General features: G+C 47.3%; 1 protein-coding gene and 1 long non-coding RNA gene across 13 annotated transcripts in view; one reads left to right on the forward strand and one right to left on the reverse strand.

The window, feature by feature from the left end:
- The window catches only part of DZANK1 (double zinc ribbon and ankyrin repeat domains 1), a 52,642-nt gene extending 27,973 nt beyond the window's left edge, over positions 1 to 24,669 (forward strand). For 4 of the 12 annotated variants that reach the window (XM_027559629.1, XM_027559628.1, XM_027559636.1 and 1 more), the window contains 10 exons: positions 1,169 to 1,376; positions 3,670 to 3,773; positions 5,823 to 5,897; positions 7,547 to 7,643; positions 8,538 to 8,638; positions 11,877 to 11,957; positions 12,631 to 12,758; positions 22,491 to 22,541; positions 23,130 to 23,204; positions 23,627 to 24,669. In XM_027559629.1, coding sequence (XP_027415430.1) covers positions 1,169 to 1,376; positions 3,670 to 3,773; positions 5,823 to 5,897; positions 7,547 to 7,643; positions 8,538 to 8,638; positions 11,877 to 11,957; positions 12,631 to 12,758; positions 22,491 to 22,541; positions 23,130 to 23,204; positions 23,627 to 23,750 — 1,044 coding nt within the window. In that variant the 3' untranslated portion in view covers positions 23,751 to 24,669. Of the gene's footprint in view, positions 1 to 1,168; positions 1,377 to 3,669; positions 3,774 to 5,822; positions 5,898 to 7,546; positions 7,644 to 8,537; positions 8,639 to 11,876; positions 11,958 to 12,630; positions 12,759 to 17,739; positions 18,606 to 22,490; positions 22,560 to 23,129; positions 23,205 to 23,626 lie in introns of those variants that run through there. The other 8 variants (XM_027559632.1, XM_027559631.1, XM_027559639.1 and 5 more) reach the window with 5 other exon arrangements.
- On the reverse strand, positions 13,805 to 14,933 carry LOC113903481. The gene is made up of 2 exons (XR_003514138.1): positions 14,846 to 14,933; positions 13,805 to 14,141 (listed from the first exon to the last, which is right to left on the reverse strand). It is a non-coding gene; the product is annotated as an uncharacterized LOC113903481 (long non-coding RNA).
- Positions 24,670 to 25,487: the final 818 nt, after the last annotated feature.

Raw genomic sequence — 25,487 nt, forward strand, 5'->3', positions numbered from 1 at the left:
ACCAAGAAATTTCCCCCTGCTCTTTTATATTTTAGAAAACTTACACTGGGGTACATAAAATTGCTTTTGCCACTTATAACAACTGGGCATATTTGAGGAAAATCTCCCAAGACTATTTTCAGAAGGACTTAATCTCTAACCAGCTTCATGTTAGCCATTTATGGATTTGTCTAAACTACAGAAAGATTTTTCAGGTCTGTTCTCCTCTTTAGATTCTTCCTTTCATCAGAAGAATTTGTGAAGACTGATCATTTGTAGAGAGAATGCACATGCACTCGACAACTTTGCATCCATTTTTAGGGAGTTCATGCCTTTTTAAGTCTAAGTCCTAAGTGTTAGTCGTTTCAGTCATGTCCAACTCTTTGCAACCCCATTGTAGCCCACCAGGCTTCTCTGTCCATGGACTTTGCCAAGCAAGAATACTGGAGTGGGTGGTCATGCCCTTCTCTAGGAGATCTTCCTGACCCAGGGATTGAACCTGAGTTCTCTTATGTCTCCTGCATTGCAGGCAGATTCTTTTACTGTCTGAGCCACCATGCCTTCTTAACCCAGATTGAAACACAGATACCACGACTGCCAATAACCCAGGTGGCATGTTTGTGCAAGTGAGACACGTTGGTTTTTCCTTAAGACACTTGACTGCCATCTGTTGGAAATTGATTGTAATTTACTAATTTTGTTGGACATTTTCTTCCATCTACGGGAAAAATTGTCCTAATGTGCAAACATACAGCATCCACCAGGTGAATATCACCCCTTTAGATGCAGTGCTCTTGTGCAGTGTGCAACATATACAACATTACATGAGGGTCCTCTCAGTCCCCCAGGCCCAGAGGACGGAGAGTATCTCAGAGAAAATGCTGGTGCCCGGTAGCTGAGTGTGGATGGTCCACTGGATTGTAAAGTTGAGAGGATGGATTTCTTCCAGGCCTCAGGGAGTAGGACAGTCAGTGGCCAGGGGGTGGAGCTGGCTTCACAGATCAGGCTGGGCATTACTGGGAAGAACAAGCAGGGAAGATGAGGCAAGACCTGGAAACTTTTTTTTTAGTTCAAAGTAGTGTTTTGGAGTTACTCTTGCTTCTGATTAGGACTGTTTTCTGTGAGTAAAATGGAAAATGAATTAACTTATATTATAATTCTTTTAATGTTTCCTGTCTTGCTCACGTAGCCTCGACCTGTCTGGCAGCCCCTAAACGTTCCTCTGCCCAGGCCTGACGCTGGACCTAAGAGGGATGTGGGCACACAGACCACTGGCCTGTTCTACCCATCGGGGACCCTCCTGGCGAAAAAGGAGCTGGAGGTGGCTTCCCAGAAGCAGAGGCAGGAGAAGACGAGTGACCACAAGCCTCTCCTCACAGCTGTCAGCCCAGGGAGAGGTGAGACAAACACTTCTCTGCAGGGCACCCACACTCAGCGAAAGAGAATTTCCTTTTCTTCCTTTTGATTTATTTTTTATATACAGGAAGTGCCTTTATTTTTCTGTTTCCAAGTCATTTTGGTCTGAATGAATGATAACACTTCCTTAAACTTTTAGCGTGTTTTGACCCCTAACCCCATTATCTAGTTTGTAAATGAAATAGCACATAAGCCTTTGTATACTAACAGACAAATGTTGGTAGTCTGCATCCCTGTTGCTGTCTGCCATCAGCTCTTTTTAGTGTGGTAAAGTTCACCTGACATGAATGTCACCGTCTTCCCCATTTTAGAGGGTACAGTTCGGCAGTATTTAGTACATGAGCAGTGTTGTACGACCATCACCGCTCTTCCTCTCCTTTTCCAGAACGTTTTCATCTCCTCAAAGGTAAACCCTGTCTCCTGTAAGCACCAGCCTTTACACCACCCACCCCCCCCAAGTGTGTAGTCACCACTCGTCTGTGTCTGTCTTTAAGGATTTGCTTGTTCTGGATGTATAAATGGAACCATATGATGTCTTTTGTGACCAGCCCTTTCACTTTGTTGTTCAGTCACTCAGTCGTGTCCGACTCTTTGCAACCCCATGGACTGCAGCACACCAGGCTTCCCTGTCCTTCACCATCTCCCCAAGCTTGCTCAGACTCATGTCCTTTGAGTCAGTGATGCCATCCAACTGTCTCACCTCTATCTCCCCCTTCTCCTCCTGCCTTCAGTCTTTCCCAGCATCAGGGTCTTTTCTAATGAGCTGGCTCTTGGCATCAGGGGGCCACAGTATTAGAGCTTCAGCTTCAGCATCAGTCTTTCACTTCGTATAATGTTTCCAAGTTTGTCCATGCAGCATGTTTCAATACTTCATCCTCTTTTTATAGCTGAGTGATACTCTATTGTGTTTGTTCATCAATAGTGGACATTTGAGTTGTGTGGCTTTGGCAAGGTCTCTTTCCCTGACCACCGCCAGCCTTTAAGTCCCACATACTGCTGGCCAATTGCTTTATTACTTTCCACAATGCTCTAGGGGTATAAACTGCTCTACAGATTGATCCAGCTAAATGTGAGGCTTTTTTTTTTTTTTTAACATGGCTAGATTTTGAGGTCAGTGTTTGAGATGTTTTTCAGACTTCAGGAGAGCTTGTCTTGCTTAGCTGTTTATTTCTGTGCTTCTCTTTGGTAAGGTGGCCAGCCTGTGGTTTAACTCCTGTCTCTAGGCTCCTCTTACTTGCTTTCTACCACATCATTCACTGTTATCCTTAGGCCGTAACATCCCCTCCTGTGGGGGCTATGGCCAGCTGGAGGGCCTGCCCCATCCAGAGCAGGCAGCTGCCCCTTGGGCCCAGGCAGCTGAGCCGACGCAGAAGGGCAGGCCTAGTGCAGCCGTGTGTCACCCACCTGGGGACGAGAGAACAGACACATGTGAAATCTCTCAAGTCTTAAGTGGTGGCAATGAATTAGAATTATTGTAAACCCTGTGCCGACTGGAAAGAGGCAAAAGGAAGCTTTTCAGAAACATTCTGCATATTGACGGGCATATATACTTGCCAAGACTCAGACTGTACCTTTAAAATAGGTGTATTTTAAAGGTGTATTTTTAATAAGTTGTTTCTCAATATGCTTAATTTTAAAAGAGTAAAAGAAAAAGACTCCCTTGGGATTTCCCTGGTGGTCCAGTGGCTAAGACTCCACATTCTCAATGCAGGGGCCACAGGTTCGATTCCTGGTTGGGGAACTAAGGTTCCCCATGCCTCCTGGCACAGCCAAAAAATAAAATAAAAAGACCCCAGATATGGCAATCAAAATGTTCCATTGGAATTCTATAGTATTCTATGATTGTTCTTAGTTGCCTATCATGTCTGACTCTTTGCAACCCCATGGACTGTAGCCCGCCAGGCTTTTCTGTCCGTGGGATTCTCCAAGCAAGAATACTGGAGTGGGTGGCCATTCTCTTCTCCAGGGTATCTTCCCGACCCAGGGATCAAACCTAGTTCTCCTGCATTGCAGGCGAATTCTTTTACCGCCTAAGCCACCAGGGAAGCCCATTCTATGATTAATCATGTGCAAAAAAAAAAAAATTAACCAGGAACAACAACAACAAAAAAAAAACGGAACTTACTCTAGTACATAGTCGAGGTTCAGTAAGTAAAAACCATCACAGAGTTTGGCCAAGTGAAGCTAGCTTTCTGAGAATGCATGGCGTGCTGGTCCTTCTCTGCCTTTACCTCGGAGGAATCACCCGTGTCTTCGGTCTTCTCTCCTCCTCAGGATACTGGAGAAAGCAGGTGGACCACATCTCCGCGCACCTCCGGTCTTATGCTCAGAACAACCCTGAATTCCGAGCCTTGATTGCAGAACCCAGGATGGGAAAGGTGGGTGGACTCTGAGTGGAACTTCCACACCGACCGTCCCTCGGGATCGGTCTAAGGTTGCCCCCACTGACTGTCCTGAAACTGCACTTGGCTTGCTCTTTTTCCTTCTCCTTCCTGCTTTCCACGCTTCCTCACTGTCCTCCCCACAGCTCTGCCTCCCTCAATCACTTGCCACCGAGTCTTGTCCCAGGGTCTGGGCACCTGACTGAAGACGGTGCATTGTGAGTATCTTATGCTTCTAGATGCCGCAGGCTGTGGGATTCTGAGTCAGAACCATTGTACTTAACTGTAGGGTTGTGTGTGGGATTTCCCTCATGGCTCAGATGGTAAAGAATCTGCCCACAGTGCAGGAGACCCGGGTTCAATCCCTGCATCGGGAAGATCCCCCAGAGAAGGGAATGGAGGGTTAGACTGTAATGAAAGAATAGTGTAGTATAGCCACATTGGCACTAAATCCCATCCCTTTTCACTCGCCCTTGTGGCCATAAGAGTTACCAGGTAATCTGCGCTCAGTACCTGCATCAGGTCCTCCATCTCTAGTCCTCTCAACATACCTACAGTGGGTAGCCTCACCTTGTGGCAGTTTTGAAAACATGCCCACAGACTCTTGGAGAGTCTGCCCTTCAAAGGATGGAGTCTGCGTCCCCTCACCTTGAATCTGGGTGAGCTTGTGATTGTCTGACTAACAGACTTTGGCGGAAGTGATGCCTGGGCCTCCCAAGGTGTGATCATGCAAGCCTTCCCCTGCTTGGCACGCTCACCACCAGCACTCTCTCATGGAGCCTGGCCACCCCACTGTGAGAAGCCCAAGCCACGCCGAGTGGCCACACATAGGGGCTCCGTCTGCAGCCCCAGCTGAAGCAAGTCCTTGCATGGTCCTGCCTCGTGTGGAGCCAGGCAGATGACTGATGAGATCCTGGTCATCCCAGCCCCTGAGCATGGAGCCACCTCTTGCCACTTGAGTCCTTCCAGCTAAGACCTCAGGCATGGAGCAAGACAAGCTGTCCATGCCATGTCCTTTGGAATCCATGAACATGATAAAATGGTGGTTATTGAATGCCACTAAATTTGGGGGGTTTTACACTGCAGTAGATAATCAGAACGAGCCTTATTTGATATCCAGGAAAACTGGCTCAGGGAACTTGGTAACCTTCCCAGGACTACACCCTGGGTCTTGGGGATCAGGATTTGAAGCAGGTCTGTCAGATCTCAAGGGTACTGCTATTATAAAGGCACATCTATGAAAAGACCTTTTCCTCCGTCATGAGGTCAGAAGAACCTTTAAAAGTTGGCCCAACCCACTCCTCTGCCACCAGGTTAGGCCAACATTGAAACTGTGTCATTGTCAAGTATTGCTAAATTTTTTTTTTATAATCCATTCTGGTGGTTTGTTAAATCTTTGGCCCAGTCTGGGGGTCTGTAGGCTATGACCTGTGGGGTGAATCTGGCCTGTAGTTTTGTAAATCAAGTTTTATTGGATCACAGCTGCACTCATTCATATACTTATTGTCTGTAGCTGCTTTTGTGCTACAATGGCAAGGACCCTATGGCCCACAAAACTAAAATATTCAGTGTCTGATCCTTAAAGCATTTGCTGAGTCCCATTGATACAAATTCCTTCTGGCACTTACAAAGACAGCAGCTCACCTGAATATCTGGTCCTTGATTGCCAAGGACCTGCCCCACCCCCACCCCAGGTTACCTTTTCCTAGTTGACTTGCAGCCATGTGACTTAATTAAAGTATGTCTCCTGCAGAGAGTATAAATTTGAGTCTTGCTTTCTTAACCAAATCTGGCAGTCTTGACTCTTTGATTGGCGTATTTAGTTCATCTATGATTAATGGAATTATAGATAAGTATGCATTTGTGTCTGCCATTTGCTCTTTGTGTTCTGTTTCATCCGGTTTTTTGTTTCTCTATTCCTGCTTTCTTTTGCGTTAATGAAATAATTGACTGCATGTACAGTTTGGCATCTCAGAGTTTCTTGGCCTCAGGGCCTTGAGTCCCACACTCCTGGTCGTGAATTCTCTCTCTTACTTTTTTTACAAGCTCATCTCTGCTACTGTTCATGAGGATGGATATGAAGTCAGCATCAGGCTGAATTATATTCAAGTCTCAAACAAGGTGAGTAAAACTGTCAAAAGTTATTCATTTGAGAACTGACTGACCTAGAAAAGGGTAGCTTATAATTTATTGAAATGCTTCTACATAATCCACAGAAAGGAAGAGTTTCCAATAACTGTAGGCTAGCAATTTCATAGAATTAGATAAGTAACTGAGCTAAACCTCAGAGAACCCATCTTTCAGGCACATAAAAATGTCATGAGAACAGGAATTATCACCCTATTGGTCCTTTAGTTCTCTGGTTACTTAGACTCACTGAAGTCCAGGTGAAAGGCTGCACAAGTGTTTGCTATATGTACTTTGACCTCTTTGCCTATAAAAATAAGCCAAACTTTGTGGCCATATATCCCTTGACCTGCCCTCTTATGTGGTAACTGGAACATTGTCACAGAGCCTGTGTGTGACCAACACTAATTGACCGATTCGCAGCTTTAGTTTCATTTGACAAGAAGTCACAGTATACACAAAGAACAATGAATGAATTGAGAAGGTGAGTGAAGAAGGCAAGGAAAAGAAGGGGGAACTTGCCCACGGCTGTGACCTGGCCGGATAGATGCCTAGGCCATGCCTAAGTCACAGGGAGGCTGGGAGCGGGATCCCATGGGAAAATGCACGTGAACATGCTCTGAGACCAAGGAAAGTGCTAAATGCTATGATTTCTGTTGTGTGGCTGCAGCGGAACTTAGGCTGGGAGGTGCTTAGGAGAATGGGACTGAGGAATGCAGGAGGTAGGGTTCGAGGGGGTGTGGGTGGTGGGAGGCTGAATGACAAGGGCTCTAGCCTGATCCACCAGGAGCTCTGGCATGTGAATCACACCACCTTTGCACCCAATTGAGGTGGGGGGAGGGGCATAACCACTAGGGCAAGTCAGCACCCACCTACTGAGGACAGCTGGGGACAGGGGTCAGCCATGAGTTGTTAGCAGCCAGTGTAGCAGCTGGGATGGTAGCTGATGGGTTTAGGGGAACTGGGCAGCCGCCAAGAGCATCTACAGTGTGTGTCCATCATGTAGAAGTGGGACAAGTGTCCCCAGGTTCACAGTATGTTTCTTCTTAGCCTGTGTGTTCTGTGCTCAAGAAGTAGTGGGTGGCCCCATGGTGGGGTGGGCAGGATGCCACGCTGTGTGAGTGGTCCAGGTGGATCGGAATTCCAGGTCTGGCCTTTGTCCACCCATCCTGATTTTATAGACATCCACGTAACCTCATTTTACCTTCTGGTCATAATATTTCCACTTTACAGATGAGGAAACTGAGGCTCAAGGTTCCTAAGGTAGTAAGTGACAGCACCAGGATTCAAGCTCTGCAGCCTGAGCCTGCCCGTCAGGCCGACCTAATTCCAAGACTTGGGAGGGCACAGTTACATACACGTTGTATAGAGGGGCTGGGGCAGCTGAGGGAAAGTGGGCTGGCAGGAACCCATTTGGAGGCTGTTGCCATGTTCCTCGTGAGAGAGCAGGGGCCAGACCGAGGCGGCGTTTAAGAGGCAGAATGGACAAAGCAACACGGTAAGGTCAGGGAGATGTCCAGGATGGCCAGGCTTCAGGCTTGACCATCCATCATTAACAGAGACAGGGGCAGGTGAGCAGGGAGACCGTTCTTTGTGCTGGGACGTGGCGTCATTCACTGTGCGTGAATTTTTTCATTGGCCAGAACTTTTACCTGAACAAGGCGATGAATTTCAGCGACCACTTCCTGAGCAGCATCACTGAGGGCGGGAACGGGCTATTCGGCAGCGGGTCCAGCTTGGGTGAGTTGTCCCCTTTCTGGGACTGTTAAAACATTGACCCATTAAATATGGACATTGTTAAGAGGACAAATCCTATGAGTTCTCATCACGAGGAACAGTATTTTGCCTACCTCTTTAGTTTTGTTTCTGTACGAGATGACACTGTCCACCAAGCTTCTTGTGATCACTATTTCATGGCGTAAGTCATCATGCTGCACACCTGAAAGTTAGGCAGTGCTGGATGTCAATTACATCTCAACAAAACTGGAAGAAAAATAATAATTAAAAAAAGAAAAACCAGGAGACTTCCCTGGTGGTCCCGGTGGTTACGACTTCTTCCAGTGCAGGCGCTAAGGGTTCGATCCCTGGTCGAGAAGCTAAGATCCTATGTGCCTCGAAGCCAGAAAACCAAAGCATAGAACAGAGGCCACAGTGTTGTAACAAATTCAACAAAGACTTTAAAAACGGTGCCCATCAAAAAAAATTTTTTTAATGAGAATAAAAAAGGACAGTGGACCAAACACACACAGTGACTCCACAAGGATGGCAGAGAAGTGCTTACCATTTGCTGGCCAGCCACACCCGGCCAGCGCTTTCACCTTCAGGCCGTGTTACCTCCTCTGGCCTCCCAGAAGTCAAGTGTGAGACCTTTGCAGATAGATTGGGGCAGGGGGTACAGTTTGGGGTCTGAAAACTGTAGCTTCTTTTTTTCCCCTCCTTCTCATCCATCCTCTAGTTCTGGACTCAGAGGGCCAGCCCCAAGAGTCCTTTCTGCCAGGTTTCATCAAATAGAAATTTCTATAAAAGCCTTTTCCTCCTCCTGACTTCCAAGGGGGCACGCGGGGAGGGAGAGTGGCTGTTCCACAAGGGAGGTGGCAGGGGGCGTCACTTGGTCCTGGACTCCTGTCATTCCAGTGAGCGACTACAGCCAGGGTGCTCTTGACACTGAGGAGAAAGTCACCAGGACCAAGAATTTCAAGACCAAACCCTTTCAAGAGAAGAAGCAGCAGCTTTCGGTACGTGTGCTCCTTGATGCTTCAGCCTGTGCGTCTAGTGTTTTGTTTTGAGATTTTTACAGATTTATTCATTTTTAATTGGAGGATAGTTGGTCTCCAGCGTTGTGGTGGTTTGTGCCATACATCAACATGAATCAGCCACAGGTATACACACCACCTCCCTACCATCTCCCACCTGCCACCCCATTTTGAGATTTTTTTTAAATGGAAGAATACTTTTTCATTTTCTGTTTCCTTTTTTTTTTACACTATGTTTCCATCTTATGGAGGTAATACCCTATAAAATCTCTCAAGATTATTCACTGAAATTATTTTACAGTTCTTTCCAGTCTCCTGAACCACCTCTCTTTTTTTCTCTAGAATCAATTCCATCTGCTTATCTTTCTCTCTCTCTTTTTTTTTTTTTGGTTTGTCTTAAACACGTGCTGACCCTTGGATGTCAGGTCACGTTGACAAATGAAGGGCTGGTTTGATCAGCACGGGAGCCCAGCCTGGGTGCCTGGCTAGGTGTGGGCCCGAGGTCCATGTCGGCAGAGGGTTCCTGAAGTGCCTGGCCTGGGAAGGCTTCTCCCCTGGTGGGCAATGTGGTGGTGTGAGTGCTGTGGTGTTTTCCATTCCTTCCTGGCCCTCCATCCCCTTCCTTTGTCCATCATAGAGACCTGGGCTCTGCCCTTCACTTGCTTGGGCCCCATGTTCCCAGTAGAAGCCTCTGTTAGGCAAATCATGAACCATCTGGGAAACAGCATTGGGTTCAAGCAGCAGGAGAAACCTCCACCCTACTATACCCTTCTCTGGAGACAGGGGGCGCTAGCCATCCCCACTTTCACCCTGAAGCCCTTTCATAACGCACTGTGGATTCAGCCACACCCAGTGCCCTCCCGCCTTCTGGGCTCCCTGGGGAGAACCCACTTACACTACTGGGGTCCACACTTTGCTTTTCTTCTTGGCTTCGATTCCTGATGCGTCTGATTCCATCTATTTTCTCCCTCTGGAATTCCTCACCATTTCTGATCCACGGACAGTACCTTTTCCAGGTTTCCCACAGCTGTTTGAGTATAGTTTTTCACAAATATGGGCCCTGAATAGTTTTAAGGGGAGCTTTGGAGAGAGAAAGAGACACGGGTGCCCTTGCTCACCCACCATCCTGCCCTTTGGCTGGATGTCTTTGGCTGTGGCAAGGGGAACAGAGGTACTTAGCCACGAGCCCAGAGCCAGGGTCCCCGCCTAAGATGCAGGTGGATACGGACAGCGTTGGTTCTTCCTCCATCCTCAGTCACATCAAGCCCCGGGCCTCTCCGGCTCACACTCCAGCACCCAGCCTGCAGCAGGAGTTCTCCGCAGGCGGGTGCTCACATTCAGGCTGATTTCAAACACCTTATAAAGTATAAGTTCACACGGTAAAGAATCTGCCTGCAATGTAGGAGACCCAGGTTCGATCCCTAGGTGATCCCCTGGAGAAGGAAATGGCAACACACTCCAGTATTCTTACCTGGGGAATCCCATGGACAGAGGAGCCTGGCGGGCTACAGCCAGACCCACCTGAGCAACGGACACTACATAAACCATGCAGAGTCAACGTCAGGGTTCACCTGGTTGCTTTTCCTAGAAACACTGATGATAAAACTAGTGTGGGGTTTCTGGGGTTTTTTTGTGAGGTTTCTCATTGCATCCCTGTCCTTAGTAGCACAAACGAGTGTCTATGTGGAGTCCTTCCCCCAGGCAAGACATCAGAGACCGGCTGGGCTTACTTTAGATGTGTTTACTTGTGCTGCTGGCCATTGAGGATCCTACATACCACACATGCATTCCTCCTACACACCACATACACACCACACACACACGCCTGCATATGCACGCACGCACACACATACACACCCCTACATGCCGGAGTCCAGCTCCAGCAGCCAGGGATTCAACTTGAAGAGGTGAACAGTGTCGGCGAATGAGACAGCCTCTCAGTTTTCTTGGACTGCCTGTTTATTTCAAGTTTAAGATTCTCTTTTATACTTTTACAAAAACATTAGGTCAGAGGTTTGATATTTTCAGTTTCCACTGACCCAGATTTATTTTCTCCATAAATCGTTGTTGCTCTTCAGAGTTCCTGCTTCAGTGATTCTCTCGGGAATCAGCCCTATCATCTATTATCTACCTCCTCTAATGTGTTCTATAGTTGTGATTACATTGTAACTCATGCTACATTCCTGTTTACTACTTATCTTCCTAAATCCTGTTTGCCCCTAACATCCTGAGCTCACTACATCTTAAAAAGGCTTCTAGCTATGCTGCTGCTGCTGCTAAGTCGCTTCAGTCGTGTCCAACTCTGTGTGACCCCATAGACAGCAGCCCATCAGGCTCCGCCGTCCCTGGCATTCTCCAGGCAAGAATACTGGAGTGGGTTGCCATTTCCTTCTCCAATGCATGAAAGTGAAAAGTGAAAGTGAAGTCGCTCAGCCGTATCCAACTCCTAGTGACCCCATGGACTGCAGCCTATCAGGCTCCTCTGTCCATGGGATTTTCCAGGCAAGAGTACTGGAGTGGGGTGCCATTGCCTTCTCCGTTCTAGCTATAGTGTATCTAAAAATTCCTAACTTCTATAAGCTATAGTAAAATATGCTAACTTTACAACATTCCTTAAATCTTTAACTTCTAACTGTTTTAATTATTTCTAAGCCCTAAATTCAGTAAACTCCTTTTCCATAAACATTCTCCTCACAAATAGGCTTCAGATAGCAATCCCACACATGGCCTCAAGCTGCGGCCTATGTGCTCATCCTGGAACACTCCTTTGTAAAAGGCCTTGAGCAAATGTCAATGATTAACTTTATGAATTATTTTATGAGCACAGCTGCAGACGTTTTTGTGCCTTCTCATGTTCCTCTCAAGAACAATAAGCACCTTAATATTCCTTTTCAGTCAACTCAGCTGAGGAGAGGAAAAGACAAGTCAGAATTACAAGGCCTAACTACTTAATCCTGGGTCTGTGCCTGCGGAATGAGGAGAGGGGGCCAGGGGCCGTGCCTCCATTTTGTCAGTAATGCCTAACTCAGCTCCCAACACCTACACATATGCATCACACACACGTACGCACACACACACATGCTCACGCTTACCTGTCTTAGAGGCCCAGAATGTAACCCAGAGAGGAGACATTTGACCTGAGGGTTGAGCTGGCCCAGTGGGACTTGCCAGTAAAAATATTCTGCGGCCGCACAAATGACCAGCTTGTGTGCTCCTGCAGCCTGAAGACAGGCTTCTGCTGAAGGAGGTCGGACCCGCAGGGGAGGGAAGAGCATCTGTGATGGAGCAGCTGCTGGATGAGGTGAGGACAGCCGGCCTTCCGCCCCATCTCGGGCACACTCACAGAGCCGATTAATCAGAAACTGTCCAGGCAGCGGGCCCAGTGCTAGTCAAAACCTGCACAGTAGGGACTTCCCCGGTGGTCCAGTGGTTAAGACTTTGGGTTCCAGTGCAGGGGGTGCAGGTTCCATCCCTGGTGGGGGAGCTAAGATCCCACGTGCCTGTGACCCAAAATCCAAGAAGTAAAACAGAAGCAATATTGTAATGAATTCAATAAAGTCTTTAAAAAAATGATCCACATTAAAAAAAAAACACACACACTTCACACTGTTACCTGTTGCTAATTTTTATAGCAAAAAAAATAGGCAGAAAAGTGCAAAGGAACCCAAATAACTTGCAGGCCGGGGGATAGAACCCATGGTCTGTGACTCTGTGCGAGCTTCCTGTCTCCTGAAGAAGCAAAGTGGTCCCTCTGGGGGCCTCCTACTGGGTTGGGGGTGGTGGGGGACAGGAACTCAAGTCCATCACCCATGTGACGCGACAGCTCTGTCTTCAGAGCTGGTCCTGGGCTGCCTGCTTCTCCTCTCTCCTGAATTAAGCAGTTTACTTCTGCCAGGGACTTGTTACTAGGAGGGCAAGCGGGTGCCACGGAACACAGGCTCTTGTGCGAGTTTGTCCCTTTCCCCATGCGGCAGGGAGCCGACCCCAACTGCAGTGACAACCAGGACCGGCCTGTCCTGAGCCTGGCGGCCATGAACCAACACCACGAAGCCATCCCGGTTCTCGTGCAGAGAGGAGCGGACGTGGACCAGCAGTGGGGCCCGTAAGTGAGCCGCGAAGAGGGGAGAGCGCTGGGTGAGGTCACAGCCAGCCGGGGCCTGGTGGGGCTCCACTGTCAGTCTACACGCCCACCCCATTCAACCTGAATCACTTAAGGACCATTTCAACCCATTCTGGCCTGAATGAGAGACTTGACTGTTGTCTGTTTTCCCAACTAGGTAAAACAAAGGTTTTTAAACAGATCATTGGATCATCTTTTGATGGCTTTTATAAATGATGATCCAGTTTGTTAGCTCATAAATTTATTTATATCTGTGGAGCCACAAATCCTTAGTCCTTAGGTGCTAAGCCCTGCTTTCGTCATGATCTGAAATGGTAAGAGTGTTCCCCATGGAAATGTACCCGTGAAGTTACTGCAGAAAGAAAACCTTGTCCTGGCATCTCCAGATACTAGCAGCACTGGAAGGAAGCTCAGTTGACCACCATATCTCCTGGTGCCTCGGTGTCCCCAGCCAAGAAGCAGGACAAAGAGACACTCGGAGACATGGGATGGTTACTTACCTGCCTCTCGAGCCACCTGGCCTGGTGACTCTTTTGTTGACTTGCGAATCACTTTGGAAACTGGGGTGGATGGTGTTTTGAGTCCAGGGCCTTGCTGTTAACAGCTCATATCCCACTGCCCTGATCACAGGTCAGCCACTTGGCCTCCCTCACTATTGCTGAGACCAGGTGGTTTCCCTCTATGAACTATGCCTCTGAGGATGGCAAGGAGCACAGGGGATGAAAATTCAATAGCTTCACTTCTGCCTTCCTCTGTTTCAAAGTGTCCTCTAGCATTTTTATTCAAAATCCCTTAATTTTTCTATGTGTGTTTTCAAAGGTTTCTGCCCAGTAGGACCCCATGTCAGTAGACAGGACCCCTTTTTAGTTTCACTTTATAGCAGAATGTCTGGGATGTGGGTGAATGCATTTGATGCCTGGAATTTACTTTCTCAGGTTTTCTTACTGCTCTCATGCATCATATCTTGTAAGTTTCGTCATTTACCTACACTTACATTATCATTATTAATAGAAATAATGCCACTGTGGTTTGTGTTAAGGTATACTTTATATTTGTATAATTCCGACAAGGACTTTTTTTGGGGGTTGCAGTGAGTCTTCGTTGCTGTGCAGGCTTTCTGTAGTTCTGGCGAGTGGGAGTTACTCTTCGTGGCGGTGTGTTGGCTCATCACGTGGCGGCCTCTCTTGTTGGGGAGCACAGGCTCTAGGCACGGGAGCTCAGTAGTTGTGGCACACGGCTTAGTTGCCCCGCGGCATGTGGGATCTTCCCGGACCAGGAATCCAGCCTGTGTCTCCTACATTGGCAGGCAGATTCTCCTCCACTGTATCACCACAGTAGTCCAAGACAAGGATTTTTAAATTGCGTCTAAGAATAATATTTTTGGTTTGAGAGATTTACAAAAATCTCTCAAGCATGTTTTGAATCAGTGCTTAAGTGTGATGAATCCTGGCTTTATGAAGATCAGCTAAGAGGATAAAACTTCTCTGGACATGGAACAGATGACCTGTTTCTCTTTGGTGTCCTCAGTTCCCATTCTTGCTTTATTGTCATTCTGTAAACTGACATCTTACCCATGGGTGATCTCCTTGCGTTTCTACTAAGTCTAGCTCGTGGCTGTATGGTCTGGCTGAGTGTGTGTAACAGTACTTTTTCACATCCCCCTGTGTTGTCTTGGTTACTGTTAACAGTTTATGGGTCATGTAGGATGGGGTTCAGAAAGCAGATTTTTCCACCGAGAGCCAATTCTGCTAGGACTGGTTAGTATTTGCTAGTTTGAAATGTTTGGGCCTGAGTCCTCCCGGCTTCCGTCTCTCAGCTGGATCCAGCACATGAGCTCAAGGCTCCGCTGAGATCTTTAGGCACAAGCCCCTCAGAGATCTGACTTTCTTAGAGAAGAGGCCCTTTGCAAACAAGGACTCACATGCTCTTTCACACCCCAAGCTGGTGAAGCTGATGGAGAGAGGTCACCCAGGGTAGTCTCTACAGAAGTAACCCCTGTTAAGCACCCTGGCAGGCAGTAGAAAGCCCCTTCCTAGGATTTCTGGCTCCCCAGTTTGTGTCTTTCTTACCAGAATAAACATACTCAGCAGAATGGGGATCTTGTTCAGTCGCTTAGTCGTTCAGTCGTGTCCAACTTTTTGCGACCCCATGGACTGCAGCACACCAGGCTTCCCTGTCCTTCACCATTTCCTGGAGAGAAAGTGGATGGCCAAGGAGTAATACACATCCTCCACCAAAGCTGATACCTCTTACCAGCAAACTTTAAAAGCACAACTGGAAGGCCTTACGAGGAGAGGGACATGGAGACGCGGTTTGCTTTTGGGCGGCAGCTGGGCTTCTTCACAGTTTCAAACTGTGAACAGTTTCAAACTTTGCGCCTCTGAGCTCTGCCCCAGGAGGCAGGTGAGGCAAATGCAGCTATCAGTGTACTTAGAGGTTCACTGTGGAGATGTATTGTTAGATAATTCAGGATTTACGCACAGAGAGTGTACCTTGATTCACGGAGATACCTAGATCGGGGTAAACAGTTTGCATTGCTATACATTGGTAGAAAAGTGTCTTTATGATACAAATTTACAGAGTACCATGGTGTACTTGCTGTGCAAAACCGTGTTCTGGAAGGTCTGATATGACGACGACTAGATACTCAGAGGAACAAACTCACAGCTTGATGTTCTGACATGAGGGTGTGTTCCATCTCATGCCCTTGCTGTGTTGGAGTCAGTCTGAGGAGCAGAGTATACAATGAAGATTTATCATTTTCCCAAATGGACTGTGGTTACTCAGGAAGTATTAATTACTAATCTGGAAGATGTAGCCATCAGCAACCCGGCCCCCCTCACCCCCACACCACCTTCATTCAATAAACTGAACACCCTCTGCTCTCAGTCTGGGGAGAACTCTGAAGGCAGGAGGTCAGGAGTCTACTTGGGAGATGCTCTGATCCTGTGACTAAATAAGTTCAAATGGGAAATGTGTGATGAAGCCCCCCCAGAACCCAAGGGTGTGAAGTGACAGGTAAACCTTCTACCACCAGGGAGGCGGGAAGGATGAAGGACGAGGAGGCTGGTGTTACCGAGACCTCCGTGGTCAGGCTCCCAGCATGCTGTACACCCCTCACCCTGAATTTGTACCTGGGTGGTCTCAGCTCCCCAAGAGAGGAACAAGCACTGTGTCACACGTGACCTGGTGGCCCTGGCACCTTTAAGGGCACCAGGAGCCACCCACACGTGTGCGGAGTAGACAAAGAATTCAAGTGTCTTAGAGCCCAGGAGATGTGACCTGAAAGACCTCATGAGAAACGTACACTTTGAAGGTGACCCCTGGGAATTTTGCTAACGGTTGGGGTGACAGAACAGTTTGGAGGCAGGAGAGAGCAAAATGTGGAGAAAATGAGCGTATTCTTCTCATCTGTCAAATGGGGGTGATTGTGCTCAAGTCATAGAGTTAGTGGAAGATGAAATGAGTGTTTTGAGGTGCCCGTGAGGAGCCTAATGATTGGACTCGTGGTAGCAGTCACGATGCTGTGGTAATGAAAAGGTGGGTTGTCAGGATTTGAGTGGAAAGTGTCAACTGCTCAATGATGGTCAGTGCATAAGACGGGGATGAGAAGGGCCAGGGAGAATAGCCCAAAAAGGTATTAGGACTGGGTTTAAGTTCTGAATTCTTCTGTTGCTGTTAAGAGATGTTGCCAAGCCCTCCCAGCTCCACATTTTCACATTAAGGAAAGGGCATGTGTATTTTATTAATGCCCCAAGCTCTAAGAAGATGAACTTCATAAGTGCTTCTTATACTGTAACATGTGTATGAATCACCCAAGGATCTTGTTAAAATGCACATTCTGTAGATCTGGGTGTAGCCAGGGATGAGATCCTGCATGTCTAACAAGCTTTCAGGAGAGGCCAGTGGTCCAGGTGCCACCATTTGAGTAGCAGGGATCAAAGCCCATTCTTACAAACACTGAGATGTTAAGAGACGGCCCAGCGTGGCCCTCAGTAAGGAAATGGCCTCACGGTGCTGTTCGACATGGGATTTTCCCCATGCCTCACAGGTCAGTGATGTTGATCTGCTCAAACAAATAATAATATCACCACCACCACCAACAGCAATATGAAGGCTGATCCCCAAATCTTAGTTGCCAGGAGCTACTGTATGCCTCAACCCAAAGGCAGATCTTTGGAAAGCCATGGGAATTCAGATGTAAGGCACACAGCCATTCTCACTTCCTGCCTCTGGAGAAAGATGAAGAGGAACTAGCCAATCACACCACCGATTTACCTGGGACCAGGGTCCTTGGCTGGAGAAGGCAGTGGCACCCCACTCCAGTACTCTTGCCTGGAAAATCCCATGGACGGAGGAGCCTGGTGGGCTGCAGTCCACGGGGTCACTAAGAGTCGGACACAACTAAGCGACTTCACTTTCACTTTTCATTTTCATGCATTGGAGAAGGAAATGGCAACCCACTCCAGTGTTCTTGCCTGGAGAATCCCAGGGACGGGGGAGCCTGGTGGGCTGCCGTCTATGGGATCGCACAGAGTCGGATACGACTGACGCGACTTAGCAGCAGTAGCAGCAGGGTCCTTGGCCAGGTAAGCTGGCGGAATGGAACATACATGAATGCTAAGATCTAAAATTAGATGAGACCTGAAACCACTGGGGTGGCTTGGTACTGAGAGTTCTGCTGTAGCAAAAACCAGTTGAAAGTGCTAAGTTTCTCACTTTCTGGAAAATGGAAAGTCATCACCTGGACAGTTCCGACTCTGGAGCCAGAATCAGGCAGGGGCTTCCCCATACCCACCGTTGGAGGCAGAGATTCATAGACATGTTTACCTGCAATTCTTGCAAGTCATGTGGGTCTAGGAGGCAACACTCCTTCCCCAAGTTTGTCTGTTCATTCTCTTCATTGGTGTATTCATTTCACTAGTGGTTTCTGAGCACCTACTGTGTGCTGGTCGCATTCTAGGCAGTGGACATACAGCAGTGATGGAGACAGACCCCGCCCTCATGGAGCTCAGAGTGTAGTGGAGGAGACAGACAATAAACAAGTAAGCAGATGAATGAATCATTGCAGAGAATGCTAAGTGCTGCAAGGAAAATAAAGCCAGGTAAGAGAGTTGAGCATGGTGTGGTCAGGAGAGGCACCCCCAGGACCAGAGCAGAGGCTCCTAGAGTTAGTCTGGGACAGGCTTGCTTAGGTACAGAGCGGCGTGGGAGGTTTGTTTACCAGTTTCATCATTTCTGGACCTGTCCTAGTGACACTGTCTTATTTATGACTGGGCTGGCAGAAAGATTTCTTAAACTGTGTATGATTGCTGAAAACAATTCATACACACCAAGTAACTTTTCAATTGTATCAGAATAAGATGTGGACCTGACTGAAGAAAACCACATCCTGTGAAAGAGCTTGGCAGGCCTCGGCTACCTTTACCTCTTCATCTGCAGTTCTGTCTTCAAGGACAACTAATGTAAATATTTTAAAGTTCTCCTGGGAGTCAGCTATATCTCTGTCACTAAACAGTATACTTAAACTGGTCCTTCCTGATCTAGCATGCTCAGATAGCATCTGTTGACTCCTGCTGTGATAAATGGTGATTACACTTGCTGACCCCACCATCACGTTTTGATCATTCTGTTACTGTTTTTGGTTCTTTACTAATTACTGTGAAAATAACAGTGATAGTCCTCAACTCCTCTACATTGATTATCATCTTTCAGTGATATCACTTGACTGACCCGTGTGTACTGAGAAGTGTGTACAAGTACGTTCAGTTCAGTTCAGTTCAATCGCTCAGTCATGTCTGACTCTTTTCGACCCCATGAATCGCAGCACGCCAGGCCTCCCTGTCCCTCACCAACTCCTGGAGTTCACTCAAACTCATGTCCATCAAGTCGGTGATGCCATCCAGCCATCTCATCCTCTGTCGTCCCCTTCTCCTCCTGCCCCCAATCCCTCCCAGCATCAGGGTCTTTTCCAATGAGTCAACTCTTCACATGAGGTGGCCAAAGTACTGGAGTTTCAGCTTTAGCATCATTCCTTCCAAAGAACACCGAGGACTGATCTCCTTTACAATGGACTGGTTCAAAAGCATCAATTCTTTGGCGCTCGGCTTTCTTCACAGTCCAACTCTCACATCCATACGTGACCACTGGAAAAACCATAGCCTTAACTAGACGGACCTTTGTTGCAAAAGTAATGTCTCTGCTTTTCAATATGTTATCTAGGTTGGTCATAACTGTCCTTCCAAGGAGTAAGCGTCTTTTAATTTCATGGCTGTAATCACCATCTGCAGTGATTTTGGAGCCCCCAGAAATAAACTCTGACACTGTTTCCACTGTTTCCCCATCTATTTCCCATGAAGTGATGGGACCAGATGCCATGATCTTCATTTTCTGAATGTTGAGCTTTAAGCCAACTTTTTCACTCTCCTCTTTCACTTTCATCAAGAGGCTTTTGATGAAAGCCTCCTCTTCACTTTCTGCCAAGTATGTATTAGTGCTCTATATCTTCACTTCTGTCCTTCCTTCCCCTTCCTTCCCACAACTTCTGTTAGTCAATAATTACACAGCACGAATCACAGTTATGTTTACTTGTGTTAACATAACTAAGATGTTCATTCTTCATCCATAGGTTGATTCCAATGGTTGAAAAGTATGGAGAGTAATTGCATTATAATAGCTACATAAATATCATTCATTGCTATATTCTGATTACATTTTATTGTTTGTTGGTTCAAGAAAACAACAACATTTACGCCAGTGAAATAAAATTTCCTTACCAGAAATGTCAAATGGATTCTCCTTACACACCATAAATTATTCAAAATCAGGCCACATTTTTTTTTTTTCACAATCCATGACTAAGTTGTTCATGTTTTATGTATCTTTGATTCCTCTGGACTTTCTGATTGCCTTTGTTTTTTTCTGATTTGAAAGAGAACACACATTTACCACATCTGTAATCTTACCTTGTTCCTTACATTTTCAGTGCTTTTCCTCTTAGAGGCTTTCTTCTTAGAGTATACTTATTAGTCAGATTTTGTGTGGCAGCTCTCTGGCCCTGCAGAACAGTGGTCATCATGGCATTTCTTTTCACTGGAATCCACCTATAGTTACTCTTCACTCTTCCTTATTTCTTGGTTTTGACCCTTGTCAGGCTGGAGTGTGGGCTTAGGTAACCTCTTCAGAAAGGGTATGTAGAAAAAACTTTTGAGTCCTTGAATGTCAAGAATGACTTTCTTTTGTCTTCACTCTTGATTAATATCTTGATATTAATTTCTGTATTCAAAATGATTTTTCCTCAAGTCTTAGTAAGCCTTGTTCTGATTATTTCTAGCATCCAGCATAGCCCATGCAAATGCTACAGCGAATTCTTCCTTATTGTGACCTGTTTGTTCCTCCTGGAAGCATTTACCACTGATGTTCTGAGATTTCATATGGGTATTTTTTTTGATGTACTGTTGTTCATTCATCCAGGTGGCCCTTTCAGTCTGAAAAGTCATGTGTCTTTTCAGGGGAAGTTTCTTCTATTTTTTTTAATCTCTCTTTCTAAAATTCTTATGAGTTAATGGTGGGCCTCTTGAATTGACCCCCTCTATCTGTCTTTTTAAATTTATTTCCCCATATTTTTCATCTCCCTTTTTCTCTCTGTTTAAAGAGGTTTTCTTGGCTCTCTTGCTAACTACTCTTTATTTCAACAGTCAGCTTTTTTACTTTCTCAATTCAGTTCAGTTCAGTTGCTCAGTTGTGTCCAATTCTTTGTGACCCCATGGACTGCAGCATGCCAGGCTTCCCAGTCCATCACCAACTCACGGAACTTGCTCAAACTCATGTCCATACAGTCAGTGATGCCATCCAATCATCTCATCCTCTGGCATCCCTGTCTTCTCCTGCCTTCAATCTTTCCCAGCATCACGGTCTTTTCTAATAAGTCAGTTCTTAATATCAGGTGGCAAACGTATTAGGGTTTCAGCTTCAGCATCAGTCCTTCTAATGGATATTCAGGACTCATTTCCTTTAGGATTGATTGGGTGGCTCTCTATGCAGTCCAAGGGACTCTTAAGAGTCTTCTCCAGCACCATAGTTCAAAAGAATCAATTCTTTGGCGGTCAGCTTTCTTTATGGTCCAACTTTTACATGCATACATGATTACTGGAAAAACCATAACTTTGACTAGATGAACCTATGTTGGCAAAGTAATGTCTCTGCTTTTTAATATGCTGTCTAGGTTGGTCATAGCTTTTCTTCCAAGGAGCAAGCATCTTTTAATTTCATGGCTGCAGTCACCGTCTGCAGTGATTTTGGAGCCCAAGAAAATAAAATCTGTCACTGTTTCCATTGTTTCCCATCTATTTGCCATGAAGTGATGGGACCAGATGCCATGATCTTTGTTTTCTGAATGTTGAGTTTTAATATTTTCACTTTTTAACTTTTTAAGTCTCCTCTTTCACTTTCATCAGGAGGCTCTTTAGTTCTTCTTTGTTTTCTGCCATAAGGGTGGTGTCATCTGCATATCTGAGGTTATTGATACTTCTCCCGGCAATCTCGATTCCAGCTTGTGCTTCATCCAGCCCAGCGTTTCTCATATACCCTGGATATAAGTTAAATAAGCAGGGTGACAGTATACAACCCTGACATACTCCTTTCCCTATTTGGAACCAGTCTGTTGTTCCAGGAGAAGGCAATGGCAACCCACTGCAGTACTCTTGCCTAGAAAATCCCATGGATGGAGGAGCCTGGTGGGCTGCAGTCCATTTTGTCGCTAAGAGTCAGACACGACTGAGCAACTTCACGTTCACTTTTCATTTTCACGCATTGGAGAAGGAAATGGCAACCCACTCCAATGTTCTTGCCTGGAGAATCCCAGGGGTGGGGGATCCTGGTGGGCTGCTGTCTATGGGGTCGCACAGAGTTGGACATGACTGAAGTGATTTAGCAGCAGCAGCAGCAGCTGTTGTTCCATGTCCAGTTCTAACTGTTGCTTCTTGACCTGCATACAGATTTCTCAGGAGGCAGGTAAGGTGGTCTGGTATTCCCATCTCTTTAAGAATTTTCCACAGTTTGTTGTGATCCACACAGTCAAAGGCTTTGGCATAGTCAATAGAGCAGAAGTAGATGTTTTTCTGGAGCTTGCTTGCTTTTTCTATGATCCATCGGGTGTTGGCAATTTGATCTCTGGCTCCTCTGCCTTTTCTAAATCCAACTTGAACATCTGGAAGTTTACTTTCTAAGAGTGCCTTTTGGTTCTGATTGCTTCTTCTTCAAAGCCTCTGTTTTTGTTTTATGTTGTCTTCAGTCATTTTAAATTTTTTTATGTTTGTGTGTCTCGGTTTTTTCTCTTTGATGCTGCCAGTTTTTCTCAGATGTGCACAATCCTTTATCATCCATTCAGGTTTGCGAATGGGAAATGGGCTAGGTGGGTGGGAATTCTGTGTATATAGCAGGAGCTTATCAAATGACAGGGGGCTTTGCGAGTCAGTGAAGCTACTCTCAGGCTGGGACAAGTGGAAGGCTTCCCTCTGGGCATGGGAGTTGCTGACCTGGTTCTCACCATGTATCATCTTCAGAAAAGAGGCCACCAAACTTTTTCTCCACTGGGATACGTTTATGGCTGCAGATACATCTGCACGTGCAGGGGACGGGGTGGTCGTGTTGAGGGAAGGACCAGGGGCCAGGAGAATGCAGACCTTCAGCTGCTCATCTCATTTCTGTCTCCAGCCATGACTCCCACCTTCCATCACTCCTGCCACCTCTGATCAGGAGCCTTTCGTGAGTTCTGGAATGCAGGTACCACCCCTTCCTCCACTGTGACAGCCACTGCTCCCTCACTGGGCCAAGCTGACCAGGCAACGTGGAGAGAGAGTCTGGCACATAGCAAAATATGCTGTCTGACCTCTCAGGCCTGCCCTCAGGGCCCTAAGGCTGGTGTTTGTTTTCATATCACACAAGCCACACTCACTGAAGCCAAGATCATTGTCCCCACACAAGAATAGGAGCCTCAGCCCTGAAAGGTTATTGTCATAGGACAGTCACCAGGATTCAAGCCAAGGGTAAGACCATGTCCCACACATTCCATGAACTCTTGCAGGAAACATACTAACATAGTGTGTATTCGTATAAATTGACTACAAACCAGATCCTTGTGGGATTCCTCACTTTAAAACTTTCTCTCTGATATCAAAGCTTACCCTGCTAATCTTCCAAGGAAAGGAGCAGAAAGGGGAGAGTCAAGAGATTTTCCTGGGTTAGTTAAGTAGGTCATGGGTGAAACCAAGGCCCCGTTGTGCCTGCTCCCTCTCCAGTCTCTCGAGGATTCTAACCAAGGATTTAGCCAGGGATTTTTTCCCACCCAAACAGGCTCCAAAATACAGCTCTTCATGAAGCAACTCTGCTTGGCCGGGCAGGAAGGGAGTGCATCGCTGCCTTACTGGGGTACGTTCCTTGGCCTCTGGGGGACACTCCAACTGCCACAGTGATCCCCCTGTTGGTCTGTGAGGATTTCAGGGGGTCCTGGTGCCCAAACAGCTGACCCAGTGAATGGGGGCCACCATCCCACCACGGCTCCCAAGGCACTAAGGGCTTTTCAAAGCACAATGAAAATGCTGCCCCCCTTGAATCCACCTGGTTGTGGGTTGTGGAGGCTATGGGAACCCTCTGTCAGGACTGGCATTGGACGTGTGAGATCGCAGAGCCTGTCAGAAGGGCTCAGGGTAGAGCCGCCTTTGAGGGCTGGGTCGTGGTGGCCTCTCGGGGAAGTTTGGGACGGGGGCCCGGGAGCCCCAGCAGCAGGGAGGAGTCAGGCCCTGAGGCTCAGGGACTGGAATCCGTCAGCTCACCCCCATTTTCCTTCGCAGATGCAACGCCAGCGTCCAGAAGAAGAATGCAAGAGGCCAGACGGCATACGACCTGGCCCTGGAAAGTGGGGATGAGCCCGTCACCTCGCTCTTTGCTGCTAAGCTTGGCCTGGATGAACGCTAAGCCTGAAAGCCCCACAGGCATCATTCAGAGAAGTCACCCAGCTCCGGCTGTGCTGTGTTCGCTTCCTTCCAAATGCATATTCGAGGTTTGGAAATCGAGCTTGAGAGCCACTCATAAGATTTTAAAAACTATGTGACAGTGTAAGCCACCCATGCCCTCACTCCCTGAGTATTTCCCCAAACGCCCTGGATCCTGATGAACGTAGTGTACACTAGTGGTGTGTTGCTGCTTGTCTTTGCATTTGCTCTTGAATCTTAATTTATTTCTCAGTACACAGTAATTGCATACTGTTGTTCCGTCTTTAAGTCGTGTCCAACTCTTTGTGACCCAGTGGACTGTAGCATGCCTGGTTCCTCCGTCCTTCACTCTCTCCCGGAGTTTACTCAGATTCGAGTCCCTTGAGTCGCTGAGCTATCTCACCATCTCCTCCTCTGCCACCCCCTTCTCCTTTTGCCTTCAGTCTTTCCCGGTCTTTTCCAAAAATTGCATATGGTTCTAAGCAAAGAAGTGTAAAATCTCGTGAAGTCTCCCTCCCATGTCCGCCCCACGACCACTCACTCCCTTCCTCAGACCACCAGTGACCTCCGTGTCAGTTGTGTGTTTCCAGAAGTAGCGTAGGATTATATAAGCAAGTGTATGTCGTATGTGTCTGTGTTCGTGTAGAGTACACGTAAACGTTAAGTGAAAGTAACACACCTATATTCTGTCCCCTCTTCTAAGACAAGTAGTGGGAAACCACATACTGCTCTGCATGTTATTTGCTTAATATATCTAGTAAATTGGTTCCAAAGTAGTGCATAAAGATTGAGCTTATTAGAGTCTTTCCCTATGAAGCTGAACTCATCACTATTCGTATTGTTATGGCTTGTTCTCTGGTTGACAGGTAAGCTTCAAATAAACCAGTTACAGGAATGTGAAACTGTGATTCATTCCTTTTTTTTCAGATTATCGTCTCAGTCTTCGTGCTAATGTGCTAACGTTGCCATCACAGAGTCTCAGAATTGTTTCTTTTAACCTCTGAAAATAGGATATTCGTTAACTTAGAATAATTAATTCATGACCATAAGTGATAGACCCTGTCAGGGTGGCTGCTGGCATCGCCGCCTGCACTTCCTTTCCCAGGGTGGACGCCTGTTGGCAGGGGGATGGGTGCAGAGTCAGACGGGAGCCCCAGTGGGGTTGTGGGCTTGAACGGCAGTGACCCTGGCTCCCAGGTCAGAGGCCCAGTGGCCACATAAAGGGCGCAAGGGACAGGGGAGTCAAGTGAACCCCCAACCCATCTCCCTCCCTCTCACATCTTTCAGGAGAGCCAGGGCCCCTCACAGTAGAGCCCGTTGGGGCGAGGCCCCCTAGAAATGGGTACTGAGACACTTTGGGGCAGAAGAGGGTGGGTGTTCACTGGGGACCAACACCTGTGAGAGGAGGAGGTAGGGCAGGTCAGGGGGCACTGCCGGTGGCCACGCACACACCCACCTACCCACACCCCCACCCAACGGCCCCCCGGCCGCCACCACCTGGGCTGCTCTAGTGGCCTCCCCGCAAGGCAGGCGGCCGACGGCTTCCCCTCAAGGGAAGGTCCCAGAGGGTGAAGCCGGGTCCAGCTGTTGATTTGATCACCTGTCCCAGGAGCACCCACCACCATTCCCATGGCTCCTGCTGTGCTCAGCTCCCCAAGGTGTGAGAGGCAGGACCATCAAGAGAGGCGGGAGGTTGGTTCAAGATGGCAGACACATGTAC

Source organism: Bos indicus x Bos taurus, chromosome 13, assembly GCF_003369695.1.
Source record: "Bos indicus x Bos taurus breed Angus x Brahman F1 hybrid chromosome 13, Bos_hybrid_MaternalHap_v2.0, whole genome shotgun sequence".
NCBI lineage: Eukaryota > Metazoa > Chordata > Mammalia > Artiodactyla > Bovidae > Bos > Bos indicus x Bos taurus.